General features: G+C 46.8%; 1 protein-coding gene across 1 annotated transcript in view; it reads left to right on the top strand.

Moving 5' to 3' along the window:
- Positions 1-20782, top strand: part of DYNC2LI1 (dynein cytoplasmic 2 light intermediate chain 1) — a 267996-nt gene that overhangs the window by 209236 nt on the left and 37978 nt on the right. Inside the window, exons 9-11 of the mRNA XM_086927800.1 lie at positions 1326-1402; positions 4018-4088; positions 14956-15053. Of these exons, the coding sequence (XP_086783926.1) occupies positions 1326-1402; positions 4018-4088; positions 14956-15053 (246 nt within the window). The remainder of the gene's footprint in view (positions 1-1325; positions 1403-4017; positions 4089-14955; positions 15054-20782) is intronic.

Below are 20782 nucleotides of genomic sequence, written 5' to 3'. Positions count from 1 at the left end.
ATTTTTTGAACTCTCCAATCGCAAGGGTAACAGGATTTGACGGCAAGCGCTATTCCTCCACCCCTAGAAGAACGATTGAGCGTATAGGTCGAGTACCCAGAAGGAAAAGCCAGGTTAAGAACAGCTGTGTCGGAGTCCTGCAGCCAGGTCTCTGTCAGACAAAAAATATCAGGAGGCTCCTTTCCAATAAGGTCGGCTATATCCTGGTAATGTTTAACCAACGACCTCACATTCAGGTTCCAGATGGTAATGTGTTGCGAGGGGTATTTACTACCAGATGCTGACTTCGCTCCAGCACCGCCCGGTAGGGCGGGGGCTTCAAGCAGCCACCTGCCACATGCACACTGATGGGGGCCACACAAGGGATTAACTCGAGCCATATCGCATGGTGGCAGATGCCGACTGATGGACACAAGGGCATCCCTGGTATAGCTAAGCATAGTGCACCGTCTGCCGTCGGACAGAGTCACCACCGGACCAACGTGACCGTGCGCGGACGGGCGCAGACGGGCAGGCCTCTGGCACGACTCAGGCTAAGCGAAGGCGCCACCGCTGCGCGTTACCGCTGCGCTAAGCGGGGAACATTAAATAGATGTCCCTCAGTATCTCCTGCACACTAGAGCGCTCGCCAGTAGTAGCGCCTAAACACACCACCACTCCGCTCCAAGATGGCGGCCAAAAGCAAAACAAACCCTCCCAGGAACCGGACCCGCTCAAGCGGCGGTGCAAAGCCTATTATAGTGCAGGTAAAGGGGCAAGCTAAAAGCAAGGAATAAGAACCGAAAATGAACACAAATAACAAACAGGAGTTTTAAAACGGCATTCAGCAGTAAGAAGCGTGAAGCGCTTAAGCAGCGTAACGCTACCTTGTCAGGGCGAGCTCTGGGGCGACTCGCCTTAAATAGATGTCCCTCAGTATCTCCTGCACACTAGAGCGCTCGCCAGTAGTAGCGCCTAAACACACCACCACTCCGCTCCAAGATGGCGGCCAAAAGCAAAACGAACCCCTCCCAGGAACCGGACCCGCTCAAGCGGCGGTGCAAAGCCTATTATAGTGCAGGTAAAGGGGCAAGCTAAAAGCAAGGAATAAGAACCGAAAATGAACACAAATAACAAACAGGAGTTTTAAAACGGCATTCAGCAGTAAGAAGCTCGAAGCGCTTAAGCAGCGTAACGCTACCTTGTATATATATATACACATATATATATATTTTTTACACGCATGTAGGTATGGAATAATTTTTCAAATGATGAACATAGTATATACACTCATGGTCATGTTATGTTTCTGAATGTTTTGTACGTATGTATCTTGTCCCTTTTAGTTTACAAGCAAATCTGAACCACACATGGCGAAAACACGTGCTCTTATTAACCATTTGGCATTTGGACTCGAGAGAAGGTAAGTGTAGCTTGTATTGCTGCAAATGTTGTAAACTAAGCTATTTTGACTATATTTGTTATTTAAACTTCTTGCTGGTCAACAGTGATTAATGGTTGAAAAAAACATTAAATTTTTTTGACTCATCACTTTAGTGCTCTTCTATTGGAAAAATATATCAAATGTCGGTATTTTAGGACATCCAGAATAAGCTGAACAAAGATCCTATGCATGTTTTTCCCTTTGACCCTCATATGCATAGGAACATTAGGCCTGTGTTATAAGCTAATTGTTTTGAATATTTTGGGATACTCCTTCCCACCTATTTTCTAGGGGTGCTCTGGCAGCCTCAGTAGAGGCACAATTCATAATATGTTGAGGATTGTTAATTGAATAATTACATTTGTGTTGAACGTGGTAAAATTGAATAAATGAGTAAGAACTTTTACCTAGTGCATTAAATGTAGTGTTTGGCTCTTAACAATGCTAACCAAAAGTAGTTTAGTGGAAAAGAATCTAAAAGCTACATAAAATTCTATATTTTGTTCTCTTGCTGCCAACACACAGCTGTTGTTGGTATTATTATTCTCATTATTATTATGATCTTGATTATTATTATAATTATCATTATTATTATTATGACTAATAATAATAACTTTTCTAAAAAAAAGAGAGCTTTTTAAATCTATTTTTAAACCCATGACTGGATGACCGAGGATAACAAGATCAAAAGCTTTGTTGGAACAAACAGAAAATGAATGTCAGTAGTTATTGCAGGAACAACTGATGGAGGAACATTGGTGTAATTAAAGATAGTACCATTTCAGATCAAAGTAACTTCATGATTAGACTCACCCCTTTGGTTTCTGCAGACCTTTGAGAAATAAAGCCAACAGGTATTGGAATGTTAGATGATATTAGACCTTAAAGCTACACAGAAGATGACACTGTCGATACATCTGAGTGTCACCCTATTGACAAGCTATCATTTTCTTACAGATGTTAAAGGCTTGACCATATAAATGAAACATATAGTAGGAAATGTAAAACCTTCAGGAATCCCAGTAGTCAAAAATAGAATCTCTAGAAAGCATTTGCCTAAGCTTAACATCTTTAACTGTACAATAGAAAAAGTATGCAAACCCATTCAAGCTTTAGAGAGTACCGTGATCAATGTCCTATAAGCAGCTGAGCAGTATATGGAAATTCATTTAATCAAATGGACGCACAGTGCTCTAATATCTCAAACAAGAGATTGGATACCATTTTATATAGGAAATGGTATGTAATCAAGTAGGTTTCTTTAGTTGTGAAAATACCTTTATGTATTGGGTATAACAATATCTATAGGTACCTTTGCCCTTATATACCTCAAGTCCATAGCCATTTGGCTTCACTTTGGCCAGCTGCATGTTTATATTGTTTCAACTTTATTGTATAACATGCAGTGACATATGCTTGTCCCAGTTGAAACGAAGATCGTCAAATAATTCAGAAATGAATAAAGAAAAGTGCCATCATTTTAATAATTTCAAGAAGTTAACCTAGTTGTGAAAATGAATTTAAGATTGGGGATGGGCAGGGAATTCCAGGCAGCATTGTCCCGTTTGGGAATGCTATCAACTGAGATACTTGTCCGGTCAAGTAGGAAGTATCATTAGAATAGTCATCATTGATTGATGCAGTAGGTACATTTTTGGGGAAAAAAAACATAATGTATGAGAAAATATTTGCAGCATCACAGCACATCCAAGCTTTGTAGTCATTTTCATTCCCAGTAAAGTCAACATTGTCATTTCCTATAATGAATATTGTACCCTAAAAACAGACCAAATAAAGGAAAAAATGAATCGATTAGCCAGGGCCTTGTAGTTTCTTTCTCAGGGCGAAAAGTCACTATCTTAGTAATGGTTTCATTAAAGGATGTTTTATTGCTATAGCTGAAAATATTCATTATTGGCAGGTGGTGTAAGTCTCTAAAGGAAAAAGTGCAAGGGAAAACATGATAATCACTACTAGAAGTGAAAAGGGCAATAGATAATATATATAGATGTTGGAGAGGGAGAGTTAGAAATTAATTATAAAACTGCAACTCATTTTATCACTGTCTACATGATTGTAAGCTTGATTTTGGATTTCCTATTGTTTTAAACACACTAAGCATGTGTAAAGGTGAAAAGGTGGACCTCATTGCCCAGATAGTGAATGAGATGAGTTCTAGGGAAGCCTGAATTTCCTGAAATGTGGGACCAACCTCCAAAAGATACACATTATAACTAAAAAGATATTTTCAAGTGGTAAAATATGAATTGTGTTCAAACAGTAAATGTAGATTCCAGGCTGATCTATCGTTCAAGAAGTATGTAAGGATTAGTGGCAAGTGGTCCATGATGAGCCTTATTTGGGCACTACCATTGGACAGCAATGGATATGGTTACCAGAGGACTTTACAGTACAGTTTCTTGTTTTCACTCCAGGTTTTAAAATAACATACATTGTGTTTATCCCTCTTTTGTTATGCAGTGCCACCTAGATCAATTGTATGGTTAATTCCTTGTGTTGCAAAAATAATATTTTAGTGAAAAATGTACTGTAATTCCTCACCTTAATGTTTTCTTCTGATTTTCCACTTGTAGCAAATCTGTGTCCATTGACCTGAATAAGCCACTGTTTGTGCCAACTGGAATGGACTCCCTTTCCCACATAGGTTAGTAAAAATACAGAAAATATAATATTCGAAGGCCATATGGTAAATGAGTGACAATCCTTGCATTGAAAGCAAAACTCCAGGACACTGCTTGGTGACTAGTGAATGATGAGATAGATTGTAGAAGTTTGCTATGTAGAGTAGACCTTTTGTACTTTTTCTGGATGTTTGAGTAAATGCAGGTTTTTGAAAACATCTTGCATATACATTATGCAAATAATTCTAGTACTAACCATATTCCCAATATAAAATAGAAATACTTGTCAGCAGACCTATACCTTTATCAATTCTCCAAATATGGCCCTGTGTACTTAGTTTGAAGCTTCCCAAAGGTGATGTAAGAGACACTTGCATAAACCACAGCCACACAAGCTTTGCAAAAAAAACAAATAGTACTTCTAAACTATTAGTCCTTCGTTCCGCTTTAGCTCCCCTGCCCTACAGGGGTGTTTTGTTTCACTGGGAGCCGTACCCAGCCTTAATAAATTACTCCACAAACACAACATATCCAATGAGATATAAAAGTACACTCAGGGTAGCAAAAGAAACCTAAGTGTAAGCCCAGCTCACTAGAGGGCTAGAGAAGAAGTAGCTTTATGAAACTGAAAATTAAACTTTTCACCTTTAGGTTTCAGGCAGCTTCTTCTCACAAATCATGTAAATACCCTTACAACCTTTTCTGTTCTTTCTAACAGTGTTGTGCTGTAATTCTTTTTTTTGTGCTTATTTGTTGTGATCCAGCTACAGAATGTTTTCATTCTAACGGACTGATTACTAGTTTGGCAGATGGGATACTCGTCACAAACATGACAAATATACAGTCCGCCATATTACAAGTTGCATAAGATAATATGGAATTGTAATACAGCGGACGTGATATTTGTGATGTGTGTGGCAGAGTAGCCATGTCCACGAAACTCATAATCAGGCCCTCAGAGTTTTGTTCTTGGAAAGAAAGGACAGCTTGCTCAATGTGCATCACGTGGCTCCCAGTTTCCCTTAGTGGAGGAATGTCCTTACTACAAGACCATGCAGGGGGCCCCCAACGATTTTGAGTGAATCATATTCATGGTAATTTTGAAAGCTGAGCCTTTGGAGATCTCAGATTGGCAATTCTCTTAGATACTAGCGGTAAGCGTTCCTTCCAGATTTTTGTATAAAGGCAAAAAAGGGTCTGTATCTGTATTATTCTCTCTGGTCTACATCGACATGGATGTGATAAGCATCAAACAAAGCTCCCTGAATATTTGGTTGCTATCAAGACATTCAGTTTTGAGACCGTCATTATTTTGAATGTCTATTTGACATCATATTACCTCTGCTGTCAAAGGATATACTGTCAAGGGCTCCTGTGATATTAGTAACTCTTTGACACAGAGACACATTTCATATCAGAGCACCTATTCAAAAGGCATCCTCTATTTGCCACCAGTGAATAGCGTAATCAAGATCAAACTGACAATGCTTTGGAAAAATCCTCCAGCAGCCGCCATACCTTTTTCTAATGTCAAGGCTAGACGCAGTGTAAATTTAGATGCTCCCACAATGTGCTCCATCAAACACAGTTTGCCTATTGGTGCCACATCTCACACATCTGGCCTGCTATGGACAGCTTGATCATTCCAGTAGCCACTATTAAGGCAAGACATTAATTGGTTACAAAAGAAACCTTTCTTCTTAGACATTTTGAGGATGGTGGTGTTGAATTACTGGGGCGCTCCTGCCTAACCTCCATCCCTAGTATAACAGTGCTCCTCTTTTGGTCTCTTGGAGTGACTAAAGGTATCTACAGAGTTAGGGGGAGATGCGTTGCCAATGGGGTCATCTCATAAAAAGTTACGGACTGGCCTCACACACCACCCAGTGTAATGCTTCATCATCATTCGTCCTCGCCCTCTAAAAACTTGGTTTGATAGAGAGTGGGCATACACCTGGAGACAGGGATGCACTTCTAAATCTAAGTGATGGCCGTGGGGGTAGTGAAAAAGTGTATTCAAAACCATTACCCTTGCCCATATCCTAAGTTTATTCAGGGATCAAAGGTATGGTAGTTAAAAGAAGTGGTCGGTGATATGTGACATTAATCTCCCTTCACCATGTTATAAAGGGTCAACATGTTTCTGCTAAAGTGCCCCCGAAGGGTACGCAGCATTCTTCAGGACCAAAGGGGAGGTTATTACCTAGAGGTCCACTTTCCGGCACCTAGTGTCAGAAAAATGGACCTTCTACTAATGTGTGAAGGGGCTGTGAATTAGAAGTACCCCTCTTGGTGTAGTAACCTAATGAGTGACTCTGTAAAAAAAAGAAACAGAAAAGAAAAGAAGCATAAACACCAAAGTGTGAGTATGAACACAACCAGTACACTGTACCATCCATGCAGCGCCATACCTATTACGCAAGTGGTTCGGTCTATATGAGACACATGACATGTACACGTGTATCCTTTCAAACCAAAGAAAAGACAGTTTTTTGACCATACCCTATAATCTAGCCTACTTGCTCCATGGGAGGGCAGAGGTGGAAGGACCTACTGAGACTTTCTGAAAACAAGAAGTAAAAACACAATCATGTGTGATAAAGATTCCAACGTCCCGATTTAAAACCTGTTGGTTTGTTAAAAAGGACTCACAAAGTAGAACTACAAATACTGTGGCCTCCCAGCAGAGTGAAGCACCCATACAGAAGTGTGGCTCTGTTTCCTTTTTCTACAGAGTCACTCATTAGGTTACGACACCAAGAGGGGTACTTGTGATTCACAGCCCCTTCACACATTAGTAGCAGGTCCATTTTTCTGACACTAGGTGCCGGGAAGTGGACCTCTAGGTAATAACCTCCCCCTTTGTCCTGAAGAATGCTGCGTACCCTTCAGGGACACTTTAGCAGAAACATGTCGACCCTTTATAACACGGTGAAGGGAGATTAATGTCCCATATCACCGACCACTTCTTTTAACTACCATACCTTTGATCCCTGAATAAACTTAGGATATGAGCAAAGGTAATGGTTTTTAATACACTTTTTCACTCCCCCCATGGCCATCACCTAGATTTAGAAGTGCATCCCTGTCTCCAGGTGTATGCCCGCCCTCTATCAAACCCAAGGACAGCCGATGATGAAGCATGACACCTGGCGGTGTGTTAGTCCAGTCCGTAACTTTTGGCAACGCATCTCCCCCTAACTCTGTAGATACCTTTAGAAACACAACCTAGGGGCAGTCTTCTTTTGTGGATTCATAGTAGAGTGGAGGCTGGCTTACCCCTTAGCCCCCTTAGCCCCGAGTCTCTGGTTCCCACACTTGGCATCTGCTGAGGTTAGTGTGTATCTCTTGGAGTGGCTCTCTGAGGATCTCTCGGTCATTAGCATTTTGTGCAAATGATTATGTGCACATGTCTTTCTTTCCAGAGTTTTCTGAAGCTCTTGTTTTTTTTTTTAAATATATTTTTATTGCAGAGTTATAAACCACAGGATACAATTAATCAGCCAGTACACTTGTGAGATCCCCCCGTCCAATAAGAATTCCCAGTCGTACACAGCCATTCAGCCCGCATCCCGGAGGCCGGGCGGCATATTATATCGCTCAAGAGGAACACATCACAGTGTACGTCCCGTAGGGACCCTGGTTGAAAGATCGTTTTGCGTATCTGCTTTTACCCCCCCACCCACAACAACATTCCCGTCAGCCATCCCAGTGATAGTCAGTGATGTCGCCTTTGTCGGGACCTGCCCTAGGCTCCATGGGTCGTCACACCTGGCCGCTCCACCCAGCCCTTCTACCCTCCACATAGTAACCACCGTCCCAGTAGATCCAAGACCCTAACAAGCGACCATCTAATGGCTTCCGGCCCTCCCCAAACACCCAACAGCCAACCCCCCCAAAGCCCCCCCTCCCCTGGCAACTGCTAAGGTGTGTGCCTCGTCCTGTCGAATTGGATGGGTCCACTACAGTGCGTGGTGCTATACTTCTGTGTTCGCCCCGCGGTGTCCAGCGGCTCAGTCCTCACCATCCTCATCCTCTACCAAAGAATCACGCATAGCCTGTACCACTAACTCCCATGCACGCGCCGCATCCAATGCCTTCTCATTCCCCAACTTTACAGCTTGCTTCATCCGGAGCACACTCTCGCAGTCAGACCACCGCAGCAGCTCATTCTTCCATCTACGCAGTGAGGGTCCCCCCCTGGACTTCCAATGCCACGATATTTCCCTCTGTGCCAATATCAGGCCCAGGTCTATGAATTTGCTTGTCACCCTGGTGTGCTTAGTATGCGGGAACCAGAGCAATAGGCACGCCGCCATGTCGAATTCCACCTCCCTGTCAGTCACTTCATTCAGAAGTTCCCCTACCTCCGCCCAATAGGTCCCCAGTTGTGGGCACCCCCAAAACAAGTGGTCCATGTCCGCTCCCTGGGACGAGCACCGCGGGCAACAGGCATCCGGCACCTGAAAGTACCGCTGTAATTTCTCAGGAGTTAAATAGGCCCTATGGAGCACATAGAAATGCACCTGCTGAAAACGCGCGTTTCTAGTGCCCTTCCACGTGCGTCGCAGGATGTGACCCCATGCCGTATCCGGTATGGGCCGGCCGACGCTCACCTCCCATTTAGCCTTGAGCCCTTGGAGAGGTTCCAACCCCTCGTTCAGCATCCTATTATGGAGGCACGTCACAGCTTTGAACGTACCAGCCGCTATCACCACATATTGGCACGCCATAGTCGTCGTGGGTTCCAGGAGCCCCTCTCTCCAGTGCTTCTGTATGGCAGCCACCACTGCCGCGTGTAGGAGAAAACCCCCAGCAGGCAGCCCGAACTGGTCCCGGAGCACTTCGAACGGCGCCAAAGCCCCATCTATGTACAAGTCGCCCACCACCTGCAGTCCCACCTCCTCCCAATCCAGCAACGGGGACCAATCTCCTCCGTGCGGCAATGCCGTCAACATCCCGATCGGGATCTCCGGGGCATAAGGCCGCGATGCCCTCGCTCTCCGAAGGCTCCGTTGCCAGCACAGCCGGAGCGTCCGCTCTTCCATGGTGAGGGCCCGTAACTCGAGCCGCTGCTGCATGATGATGTAGGACAGCACGTGGCGTTGCATTCCCCGATCCCGGTCCTCCTCCGGGCCCCGGAACACCCTAGCTACGTTCTGTGTAAGGACCTGCAACTGCGCTGCGAGATAATACAGCTCGAGGTCGGGCACAGCCATGCCCCCTTCCAGCTTGGGGCGAAGTAGCGTGCTCAGGGCTACTCTACGGCGGCCATGCCCCCAGAGAAAGCCAATTATCATCGACCGCAGTTCTCTAAACACCCCCTGGGGAATCCAGACAGGCAGCGTTCGGAAATAATAGAGGAAGCGGGGGAGCGCCACCATTTTCAACAGTGCTATCCTGCCCAGGACCGACAGCGGGAGGGTTGACCAGAAAGACAAGCTGCCCCGCAGAGCCCGGACACAGCGGCCAATGTTGCCCTCCAATAGGTCCGCAGCCGCGTGGTAAATGCGGACACCCAAATAGGTGATGCAAGAGGGTTCCCATACTACACCCAAATCGCTGCTAGGGGCTGGCGATCCCGCTCGCAGCGGAAACACACAGGTCTTCGCCCAATTGACCTTAAGGCCCGACAGCCGGCCGAACCCAGACAGCAGATCCATCGCTCCAACCAATGTCTCCGAGGTGTCAGCTAGGGTACAGGAGCAAGTCATCCGCGTATAGCGATATATAATGCCACTGCCCGCCACTAACTATCCCCGCGTATCGGTCACCTGATCTCGCATGGACCGCCAAGGGTTCCATTGCCAGGGCAAACAATAGGGGGGAGAGAGAACATCCCTGCCGTGTTCTCCTGCCCACTGGGTATGCCGCAGACACCAGGCCGCCCAATCGTACTCTCGCCGTCGCCGAGGTATATAAGACCCTCGTCCACCTCCGAAACCCCTCGCCCATGCCAAACCTCTCTAGCACTCCATCCAGGAAAGGCCATTCCAAGCTATCAAAGGCCTTCTCGATGTCCACGGACAGAACCGCCGGTGCTCCCTCCCTGTCCAAGATGGCGTCCATTATTCCCACCAGGCGGCGGATATTCAGCGCCGTGCTCCTCGTGGGTATAAACCCGGCCTGATCCCTGTGTACCAGACCCGTCATGTGCGGGGCCAGCCTGGTGGCCAGGATTCGGCTCAGGATCTTATAATCCACCGTCAGCATGGACAGCGGGCGATAAGACCTCACATCCGCGGCATCCCGGCCAGGCTTGAGGAGCGGTACAATCAAGGCCTCCCGCATGGACCCAGGCAATGCCCCCGTCTCGAAGGCTTCCGTATACACCACCAGCAGCCTGGGCGCCAAGCTATCCACATATTGTTGATAGAATTCAATTGGCAGTCCGTCCACCCCGGGCGTCTTGTTGCGGGCCATATGTTTGATGGCCACCCGTATTTCCGTGAGCGTGATCGGGCTACCCAGCTCCCTCACGTCGTCCTCGTCCAGGACCGGGAGCTGCCTCTCCCCTAGGTATTCCGCGATGTCCTGAACCCCCACTCCTAGCTGACTCCGGTATAGTTCCTCATAATACCCCCTAAATCGTTCCAATACCGCTGCCTGGGAGTACACCATCTCTCCCTGCGCATTATTAATGCCGAGAATCGGGCAGCCCCTAAGTTCCGGGTTAGCTAATCTGGCCAAGAGGGTGCCCACCTTGTCCCTTTCTGCATGTGCCCTGGTGATGTACTGCCTATAGTCATAGCACCTCAAACGTTCCATCTCGGTGGCAACCACTTCCTTCGCCTCCAACAACTGGGCCTGTAGACCTGGCCTAGCCGGCCTGCGGCGCTCCAAGTTCCTCAAAGTTTCTTCCGCTTTCATTAGGTCATTCAGCACAGTCGTACGAGCATTCGAGAACCTACCCAAACACACCCCTCTCACCACCACTTTCATTGCATCCCATTCAATAGACCTACTCGCAGCCGTGCCCTCATTCACTCCGAAATAACTATCAATGCCTTGCCGAACCGCATCGCTGAACACAGAGTCCTCTAGCGTCTCCGGCCGAAGCCGCCATGTTGGTATCACTGAGCGCTCTCTCTGCCACTGAATGTGCACCAATACGGGGTTATGATCGGATATAGTCCTAGCCAGGTACTCCGCATGGGTAATCAATGGGGCCAGGGATCCCCCGCAAAGCACCGAATCGATCCTGACATGGAGATCATGGAGAGCGGAATAAAAGGAATAATCCCTGGTTCCCCTGTGCCGCTCCCTCCAGACATCCAGCAACCCCCATCGTTCCTGCCAGTCCTTCCTATGCGCGGCCAGCCTGCGCACCGGAGAGTCTACTAGGGGGGGATGGGACCTGTCCAGAGCAACATCCGTAATCGAGTTGAAGTCCCCCCCTAACACTGTCGGACCCGCCAGGAAAGAGGCCAAGGACCCCGAGAGACTATCAAAGTATCGGCCTTGGTCAGTGTTCGGTGCATAGACACAGCAGAAAACCACATCCCGTCCATATAACCTCCCCTCCACCGCCACAAACCTGCCATCCGGATCTACTACTTGATTCAGCACTTGAAAGGGTATCCCCGCCCTCACCCAGATCAACACCCCCCTGGCATACGCTGAGTAAGTGGTGCCAAACACCTGGCCCCGCCATCTTTTCTGCAAGGCAGCGCACTCTTTTTTGGTGAGATGAGTCTCCTGCAGCATAGCAATCTGAACCCCCCTGCGTACCAGATTTGCATGTACTTTGTGACGTTTCACCATGGTCCGCAGCCCCCGGACATTCCACGTTAGGCATTTCAAGTTAGGTAATGTCCCCATTCCAACTTCGTACAGTCCGAATCAAATAACAAGGGTCCATGGCCCCCCCATTGCAGTTGCCCCCCCCCGAACATTCCCAAAACTGAAACACTTCCCAAACCCCACTCCCCAGGACAGAGCACACGAACCCAATGGCCTCCCCCATCCAAACCTTGAACCAACTTCTCACACTCTTACCCTGTGGTCTCCACCACAGTCGACCTTAAGGGCCCAAGGGGTGTGAGTCGCCGCCGACCCCAGCTAGCGGAGCCCGCGCCCCGCACCTTCATCCCCTCCAATGCACACAGCTCCCCCTCCCGGCAACCCGCCCTCCATCAACAGGATATCACCCTACCATGAAGTCCCGATCTAGTCCCAGTTCTATCTCAGCCGCAGAAAATACCATCCGATGTCTGTGGGGTCACTATCGGCCCCTTCGAGCTTTCCGCCTCTGAAAGTTCCTCTCCTGTTCTGCTGCCTTCCCCTCCCGAGTCCGTTCCTGCCCGTTCACTGTCCTGTTGCGACCCTGTAATGGCCGCCGTCGCTGCGAGCGCATCCCTCTTCTCCGCCGCCATTTGAGCCTCCCGTTTCTCCCGCTGGCGCCTGTTGCGGGATCTGATGCGTTGTGACTGCCTCACCCGGGGCTGCTTGGGTTGGTCTCGCCTACTTTGGTGTGATCTGTCCGTCCCCGCTCTATATGACTCGAGCCATTGCCAAACTTCGTCCGGAGTCTGGAAGAAGTGCGTAGTGCCGTCCATAATGATCCGCAGCTTGGCTGGGTAGAGCAAGGAGTACTGGATGCCTTCCTCCCTGAGCTCCTTCTTCACAGCGAGGAACGATGCCCTGTTCTTTTGGACCGCTTGAGTGTAATCCGGGAAGATCGTTACCTTACTGTTCTCCACCTCATACGGGCCCGACATCCTGGCCCGCTGGATGAGAAGATCCCGGTCCTTGTAGTGGAGGAGCCGCACCACCATCGGTCGGGGGGGGCGGCCAAGCCCCGGCGGGCGAGCAGGCACCCGGTGAGCTCGCTCCAGAGTGAAAAAAGGAGTAAGCCCCTCCGGTGCCACCACAGTGCGGAACCAGTTCTCCATGTAGGCCACCGCATCCTCCCCCTCAATCCGTTCCGGCAGGCCTACGACCCGCACGTTGTTCCGTCTATTGCGGCCTTCGGCATCCTCCGCCCTCCGTTCCAGTGAGTCCAGTCGGGCCAAAATGTCCGTGATCCTGTGCTCCGCAGTCACCACCGATGGCTTCAGGTCCAGCAACAGCTGGTCATGGTCCTTGACCCTGTCCGCCAGCTTCGCGTGATCCGCGCGTAGCAGCCCCAGGCCCGTGGCCACTTGGGCAATGTCATTGTGCAATGCTTCCTTAGTGGAGGTGATCGCATCAAGGATGGCATCCAAACGCCGGTTCAGCCGCTGTTCCTGATCAGGCTCCGGGGAGGGACTCTCACTCAGCCGAGTTGATGTCGCCGGGTCCCCCTCGCGACTCCCGGGCATCGGCCCTCCGATCGCCGCCATGCCAGGGTGCTGCGTCACAAGTCCTGTCGCCCGTTTTGCGATTACGCCCGTGGTTCCGTGCCGGTCTCCGGGCACCAGGCAGCGCAATGTCCCCGCCGACGTTCTCAGGAACAATGTCCAGGTGGACGGGCTCCGTTCCGTCACCCCCCTCCGGCCTGAGGGGGGAAGGATAAGTCTCAGGGCGGTGGCCGACGAGGGTCCCCGAGCTCCTGGGTGAATCAGGTCAGCGTCCCCTGGTCTCAGTACACAGCACCGCCAATCCTAGTGCCTCGGGCAGCCAAGTGCAGGATCTCTTGCCACTCGGCGACAACTTGGTTCAGGGCTGAAGTTCGGGACCGTCCGACCTCCTCGCCGCCATTTTCTTCTCACCCTCGGCAACACCTCGGCCGCCTCTTCTCTCGATCTTCTCGGGGCCAGCAGTCCCCCAGCGACTCACCGATTGCGCCCAGCTATCCCCTTACACTTCAGAGGGCAGGAACGTCGTCTTCGGGTCGCCTAGGGTCCCGAAAACAGGAGAATTAGCGGGATTCCGCGCGGAGCTGCGAGCTCACGCCGCCATCCCGATCGGCGTCCAAGCCACCCCCCCAGTTTTCTGAAGCTCTTGATATAGAGGGGTGAAATATGGTCTTCAATTCGATCACTTATGGTGGCAACAGCAAAGGTTCAGAATTGATCTTCTTGGGAAGTATGCCCTCGTCCTTACTGTGTAGAGAAGGAGGAAGATGCCCCTTAGTTGCCTAATGAAAAGGATCATGAAGTAGTGTGCTGAGAGTGCTTTCCATCGTGTCCCTGTTTGACTGTTAGACAAATTTTCCCTGTGTCACTCAGTATTTAGAACAGCATCTTATGACATATGTTGCAAACTTTAATGGTGTGAAAATATTGATGGCAAATGACACAAGCCATTGTCAGAAAGGACATCTGTCAAACACAGCAGTTAAAATGAACGGAAGCTAAGATAAGCAGAACACTTGTAAAATCAAGAAAACGTTTCTTTCACCGTTATAAAAAGCCGACAACGGTGCTTAACGTCCTAAACCAAAAAAACAAGACAGACTGTTTTTCATTCAGGAAGAAATTAGATACATTCTGGGACCCTTGCTGAGTTAAAAAAACACAAACTCCCTGACTTTCTCAAAGTTATGCATGATGAATAGGGCAGCTTCCAGTGGCGGACTGTGTTCAGTTCCAGTCAATTGTACTTTTGCATATGTTGAGTCCTACTGGCATATTTCTTGTTAATATTATTTTCAATGATAAAACATTTATATTTCATGAACATGTGTTCTGGGATCCTGCACATGGCAGGCGATATTCTACAATACATGAAGTATGAGAGAATACCCATAATTGAGAACTGGGATTTTGTGACTTTTCTCTCCTTTCTTAGTTTAGTGTTTGCCTATTATTTTGAAATTATGGTCAATGATTTTCTCTACAAGTTGGAACTAAAACATTTCCTCACAATGCGTGTGTAGCATTTTTATTAAAAGTTTCACTTGGTTGTTTTCGTTTTGCCATTTTATGTGTAATATTGTCTATCTATAATGACAAATCAAATTTTTAGGATCGCCTCCAGTTTCTGACAGTGATATTGGACAGCTGTATGCAAGAACACCATTGGAATTATGGAAGAAAGCCTATGATAAAAGCTTTCCAGCTACGGTATAGTATTGAGTTTAGAATTTTAAATTCCACAGATTATACAGAGGTCATTGCTCCAAATGCCTATTTTTTCATGTTTGGAATTAGTACAGTCCAACCTGTTTATGAAAGTCGGGCTTTCACACTATGCAAGATTCAATGCTATACCAGAAAAATTTGAATTTTTCTTTTCAATTCTAAGTTTTTAAACTCTGTTGATTACTGACCTGTATTAGAAATAAGTCTTCCTTACAAAACCTTTGCTATTCATAACCCAGCAAACAGAATCAAATATTAGCATTCTGCGCTTATATCTGTGCTAATTGTCTTCCTGTATAAATTCTAACATAATAAAATAGGGACTCACCTCAAAGTCTGTAACAAGACTTAGTTTACAATATTGTCTTACAACCTTCTAATATAGTTGCATTTCATTGCATTTTATCAGTAGATGTACATTATCTCCTTCAGCACATTTGGGTCTTCATGCTTCTGTATGGTGATTTTTTGTCAGCTTGTAATATAGTTATTTACATATAAAAATGTTTTTCTTTTAAAGTTTGATGGTTCCAGTGTACAGTGTATTAATAGCAAAGTGGTATTCTGAGCCTTGTCCAAAACCTCAGTGTAAAAATGTAATATCCAGGTTCATCCAGAAGTTCTCATATTATGCAAAGAAATGTAAAGGAATGTTTTCAAATTCTGGTGTATTTTATATGCCTTGTCCTTACTCTTGATCTCACTCAGGGTACCGAATATCTTGAACCACCCCCAATTAACCACATTTTCTGCTAGTTTTGTGTTTAAAAAAAAAATCTTTTTATTAAACACATCAAACATGCTTCAGATCAACATCATATAAAAGCGTATATTTGGTGGATTGACATTTAAAATAAATTGCACAATATATCATTGCCACTGGTCCACTGCTGCGACCAGTACGATCCGAATAACCACCCACCTCATAGTTTATTCAGGAGTCTTTTACACTCTTTATAACACTTACCATTGGCCTCTGTACTTTTCCCATGTACCCAATATCTTTTCCCATTTGCGTGGGCAGCCCCTGCTGTGGTAAATCGATTGTTCCACCCTGTGACACCAATCCATGTATCTTTTCCAGGATTCCAGTTTTCTGCTAGTTTTTAATAGATTCTCTCCGAGGTCGTATTGATGTCTGCTGAGCAAGACCTCCGAGACTCTCGACTTCAGGGTGCATGAACATAGGCAGTAATAAAATTCTACCTATCTTTGTTAGGCAGATAGGTCTTAGTCCTTTAGTACCAGCATGTAACTCTTAACAGCCTAACCTTCACTACTGTTACATTCAAACTTGTTCAGTTGACAGAGGCTGTTTGCTTTGGTGGTGACGTTTTTGGTTGGCAGTACCATGCTAAAGATCACAGTTGCCTGCCCCATAGTGGCATTCTTAGTCACTGATTGGTATAGGACTGTCTTAGGCCAGTGACTTACAGTGGACTTTCTTTTAAATCGTCATTGATGGTGGCTGCGATCTGACTTCTTCCATGAGCTTCATTATCTCCCGTGACCCAAAGCCCTAAGCTCTTCTTAGAATTCATGAAGTGATGTGTGGGAAGTGCAGATTTTGCTGTTTTTCTGGCTTTTTGCCACACTCCTTGTGGTTATGCTCTGCTAATATGTGGAACCTCTGGCTCTCCTAGGGAAGTACACAATGTTCTACTTGTACCTAGAAGCCTTTCTACCCGACAGGATTTGGGTTTTTCGTCGGGCCCTACTTTTTCATGCTCTTCTTACCTCAAACTCCAGAGGAGTCTTGCCATGGACTGACTAGATCTCCAGCTTTCCTTCCTCTGGTACCTCAACCATTAAGGGGAACATGCTTCTTCCCCCAACTCCTCTGCCTCTTGCTCTCTTCTACTCCTGCCCCCATTCATGCAATGTTGACAGATTTGTCACAACCCTCCTGTTCCACTCAGGGCTATCCTGAAGTTCATATTCACTCCCAGAGTTTTTTCTCTATAATTTCATGTGTACATTTTAGAGAACTTTTTGAGATGGGAGGTGACTCACTCTCTGGGCAGAAAGCCTTCTCAGGCTGCTGCTCTTCCAGGCTATTGCTATTAGGAACTCTGTAAAACATGTCACTAAGCGTTTGCTGACTGTGAACTCTCTTCGACTTTAGATTCAGACATTTTGAGGGGGAGAAATGAAGGGTATTACAAACACATTATTATGTTGCTTTTTAGTCACACAGTTCAACTATTAAGGTATTACGCTATACTCATGCAGAAGATTAGTGCTGTCTGGGCGATCAGTCACAGTGGTGGCTAGTACTAGAAATTTATGCTGGTAGCATGACTTCATTCCATTTCTGTGAGCACCCTCCCTTTCACCCATTATCACTTCCATTCTCTGTACCCAGATGTCAAATTGCATCGGGCAAGAAATACCGCCCAAAGGAAACAAAGACCCATCACAGCGCTGACCTTGTGAAATCGAAACAGCGACTCAGCATCCAAAACTCAATATTGTCAGAAGGCTACAGCCTCGGCAGGCATCCGAAGCTCATCACTGTCAGAAGTCTACGGCCTCGGCATGCATCCAAAACCCATCACTGTCAGAAGGCTACAGCCTCGGCATGCATCCAAAACTCATCACTGCTAGAAGACATTTGACAGACAAAAACAAGACTCTGCAATAAAGCTTGCTGATATTTCTGCAAACCCAATTGATCGCTACCCGCGGCCGATCACAGCGCTGACCTTGTGAACCAACTTCAACTGTGACAAAGTGTCACACATCAATAAGAAAACCGAAACAGCGACTAAAAAACTTATAATGAATGTGGAGTATTGAGGCTACTGCTTCAGTATCCAAATACTCATCACTGTCAGAAGGCATGTGACAGACGAAGACAAGACTCTCTCCAAAGGCCAAAGCAATCTCTAAAGGCCTCTAAAAATATGCGGGGTATCTTGCGAAGTATCCAAAGAGTCATCAGTGGTATCCGCTAGACCTTCAGATGTGCCCTTCTCATACCAAGGGCACGTCATGCTTTCAGATATCCCCTCTGACAGATGCGTGTCCTCGCCCCTGCTCCCATCATTCACAGAAAGCTTCTGAGCAGCAGGAGCTGTGTACCAGAACCAGACTGGGCAGCAATCCTGGTGATCATATAAGCTGTTGTCTGAGTGTTTCTTTTCACAGTCTGTGTCTATATCAGTTGATTGCAAAATTGATTGTTCCTTTAACGTCAGGCTTTGCAGCTCATATTGATAAATGCCCCATGTTCACTATATTTTCCTTGGGATTCCTTGGCCATACAAATCACCACTCTCTGTCTCTTAGCAAATAGCAATGCTTCGAGTCAGAAGCTCCCATTCTTGTGAGTTCCGTTGGCCTCAGTATTATTCCTGAGGCACATATGTCTTTTGCCCAGTTCAACTGTAATTCGGTAAGCTGCACAAGGGCCACACTCTGTTTTTCTCTGCGCTATGTGTCAACGGAAACACCCTCAACTAATAGACGGCAGACAGAATTTGCAGACCTTATGTTAAACATTTGAGCAAACTTTTGGACCTTGCAGCCCATACTTTTTATGTACTTGAATTCATTTGCATCTGTCATTATTAGAGACTATCAGCGCACAGCATTATTGGAGACTGCAATCTAAACTGTCACCTTCGAGGTCTGTCTGCCACCCGGCTCTCCTTCTATTGGTTTTGATTGGGCATGCACACAACCGTGATTTACATAACTTCGGTAATATTTTGCTAACCTGGTGAAAAAATCTGCATAATTGATTCAGATTCAATCATAATTTGGTTTGCTTTTTCACCTTTTCATTTTATACCAGGAAATGTCTCACAGAAGCAGTTTTAATGCTCGCTGGGGCCTATCACAAGGGCAAGAATTATTTCCTTTGCTTGACTTGATGTAAATTGCAATGATCGGCACACGCTCTGCCGTACCTTATACTTTTGAGGTGGTGGCCGTTCAAGTTCTATAACCCCTAAAACTATAGACATTTTGTTTATCTCTCTCAGCTGCTCCACTGCTTCTGTAGTCATCATGGAATTTATTTGAACCCAACTATGTTTCATCTGATTCTGAGGAACTGCAGATCTGTCAGTGAATCCCAGCCCCTCTCCCTCTATTCATAGCTGCCAAGGTTTCAAATTGCTTATGTGTGACATTTTCAAAATTTCAGTGTAATTATGAGTGACATTCAACGACTATGAGTGACACTTTCTCGTGAGCAAAATCAAGCAATGGCAAGTGCCATCACATCCTCAGTCAAGAACCTCATCTCATGAAATCAAGAAAGTTTCACAACTCGTACAACTGCTGCCTAACGCCTGTTTCATCAAATGAGTCTGTCACATTGTCAATGGGACACACTTCTGATCAAAAGCCATACTAGTGGTAGGAATAAGACAGGCCCTATGGGTCAATAGGGCTACAATTAAGACCAAGGTGTCTGTGGTATGTCTGGCACCTTAAGTTCCCCAATAGGCGTCCATGGAAGTTTCATAGCGTTCAGGAAGATCACGCGCTCCCATTCAATTTAATTTGATTGTGTTATTATTAAACACTTTCACAACATTTGAGGTGGCTGGTGATTATACTCACTGATCTGTTCTTAATCTCTTAGCCTGAGCCCCTGGCACCGTAACTGGTGAGTCTGCGACTCACTGTGCAACACCGCTCGACTGGCCCCTGGGTCAATTAATCCGCTGTAAACGTCCAGGCTGTCACAGTGACCTGCCACCGACCGGTTGAGCTGTCCTGCGAGTCCAGGCGATCGCTGCAACCCGCTCCGTGACTGTCATACCTCACAACCAGTCACTGGCGCTGCCGCACTCATCCTCTGCCACCGGGTTCCGAAATATTTAATTAGATGGCAGGGGAGCAGCGCGGGCATGGTATACATTTAGCTTAGCAGCGCGAGCAGCAGTGCTCTAGAATCGGCCCAGCACTTTGATGAATTATTGCCGCGGTCCCGCGGACTCCCTTACAAAATTGAAACTCCCGGACCCTGCGGCTTTATTTGGCAGCAGCAGGACGTCACATCCCCCTTACGGCGCAATAACATTGTGTCACATCTTGATGGGGTAGGCTGGCCTAAGCTGTCTCTGGAGCAGTGGGCTCTCTGCAGCGGCAGGGCCATGACGTCAGCCTGCCTGAACTCAGAGCCGCGCAACACTGTGGGATTGGAATGTGTAAAATACATTGTAGCAGCACACTGACTGTAAGCCTGCTTAGCTGCTGGGAGTGCCCCAAGCCTGCAGGAGTTGCACAGGCCAAAGGTGCACGCTAACGGCTGCCACACACACACTCAGTTTGCAGTGCCTCTGTGACAGAGCTAAGACTATGCATTATGCGTGACAATGCATTTCAGTGCGGTGATGCTGAGCACCGCACTGAAATGCGTTAGCGTCACACCTGATGCGTGATACTTGGCAGGACTGTCTATTCTGTTAACCAAGAGGGGCATCAACCCTCTCACAAGAAGTCGTTTGTTTCCTGCCCACAATGAATGCAGTTGGTTGTCTGATACCAGAAGCACTGACCTAGAGCCAACTGCATCTATTTGAGAAAACATTGCAAATCTTTAAGTAGTGAGTAGTCACCAGATGACAAAATGAGAGTGCATATCACTCTCTTTACAATACATATGACTGCAGTGTTTCCCTCTGCACCGTTTACGTAGCTCTTCTATCCTGATTTTGGTATGGATGTGATGTTGTCTGCATTGGATAATAATG

The sequence above is a fragment of the Lissotriton vulgaris genome, chromosome 6 (genome assembly GCF_964263255.1).
Source record: "Lissotriton vulgaris chromosome 6, aLisVul1.2, whole genome shotgun sequence".
Taxonomy (NCBI): Eukaryota; Metazoa; Chordata; class Amphibia; order Caudata; family Salamandridae; genus Lissotriton; species Lissotriton vulgaris.
The sequence above is the reverse complement of the archived record's forward strand: the minus strand, read 5'-3'. Positions and strand labels throughout refer to the sequence as shown.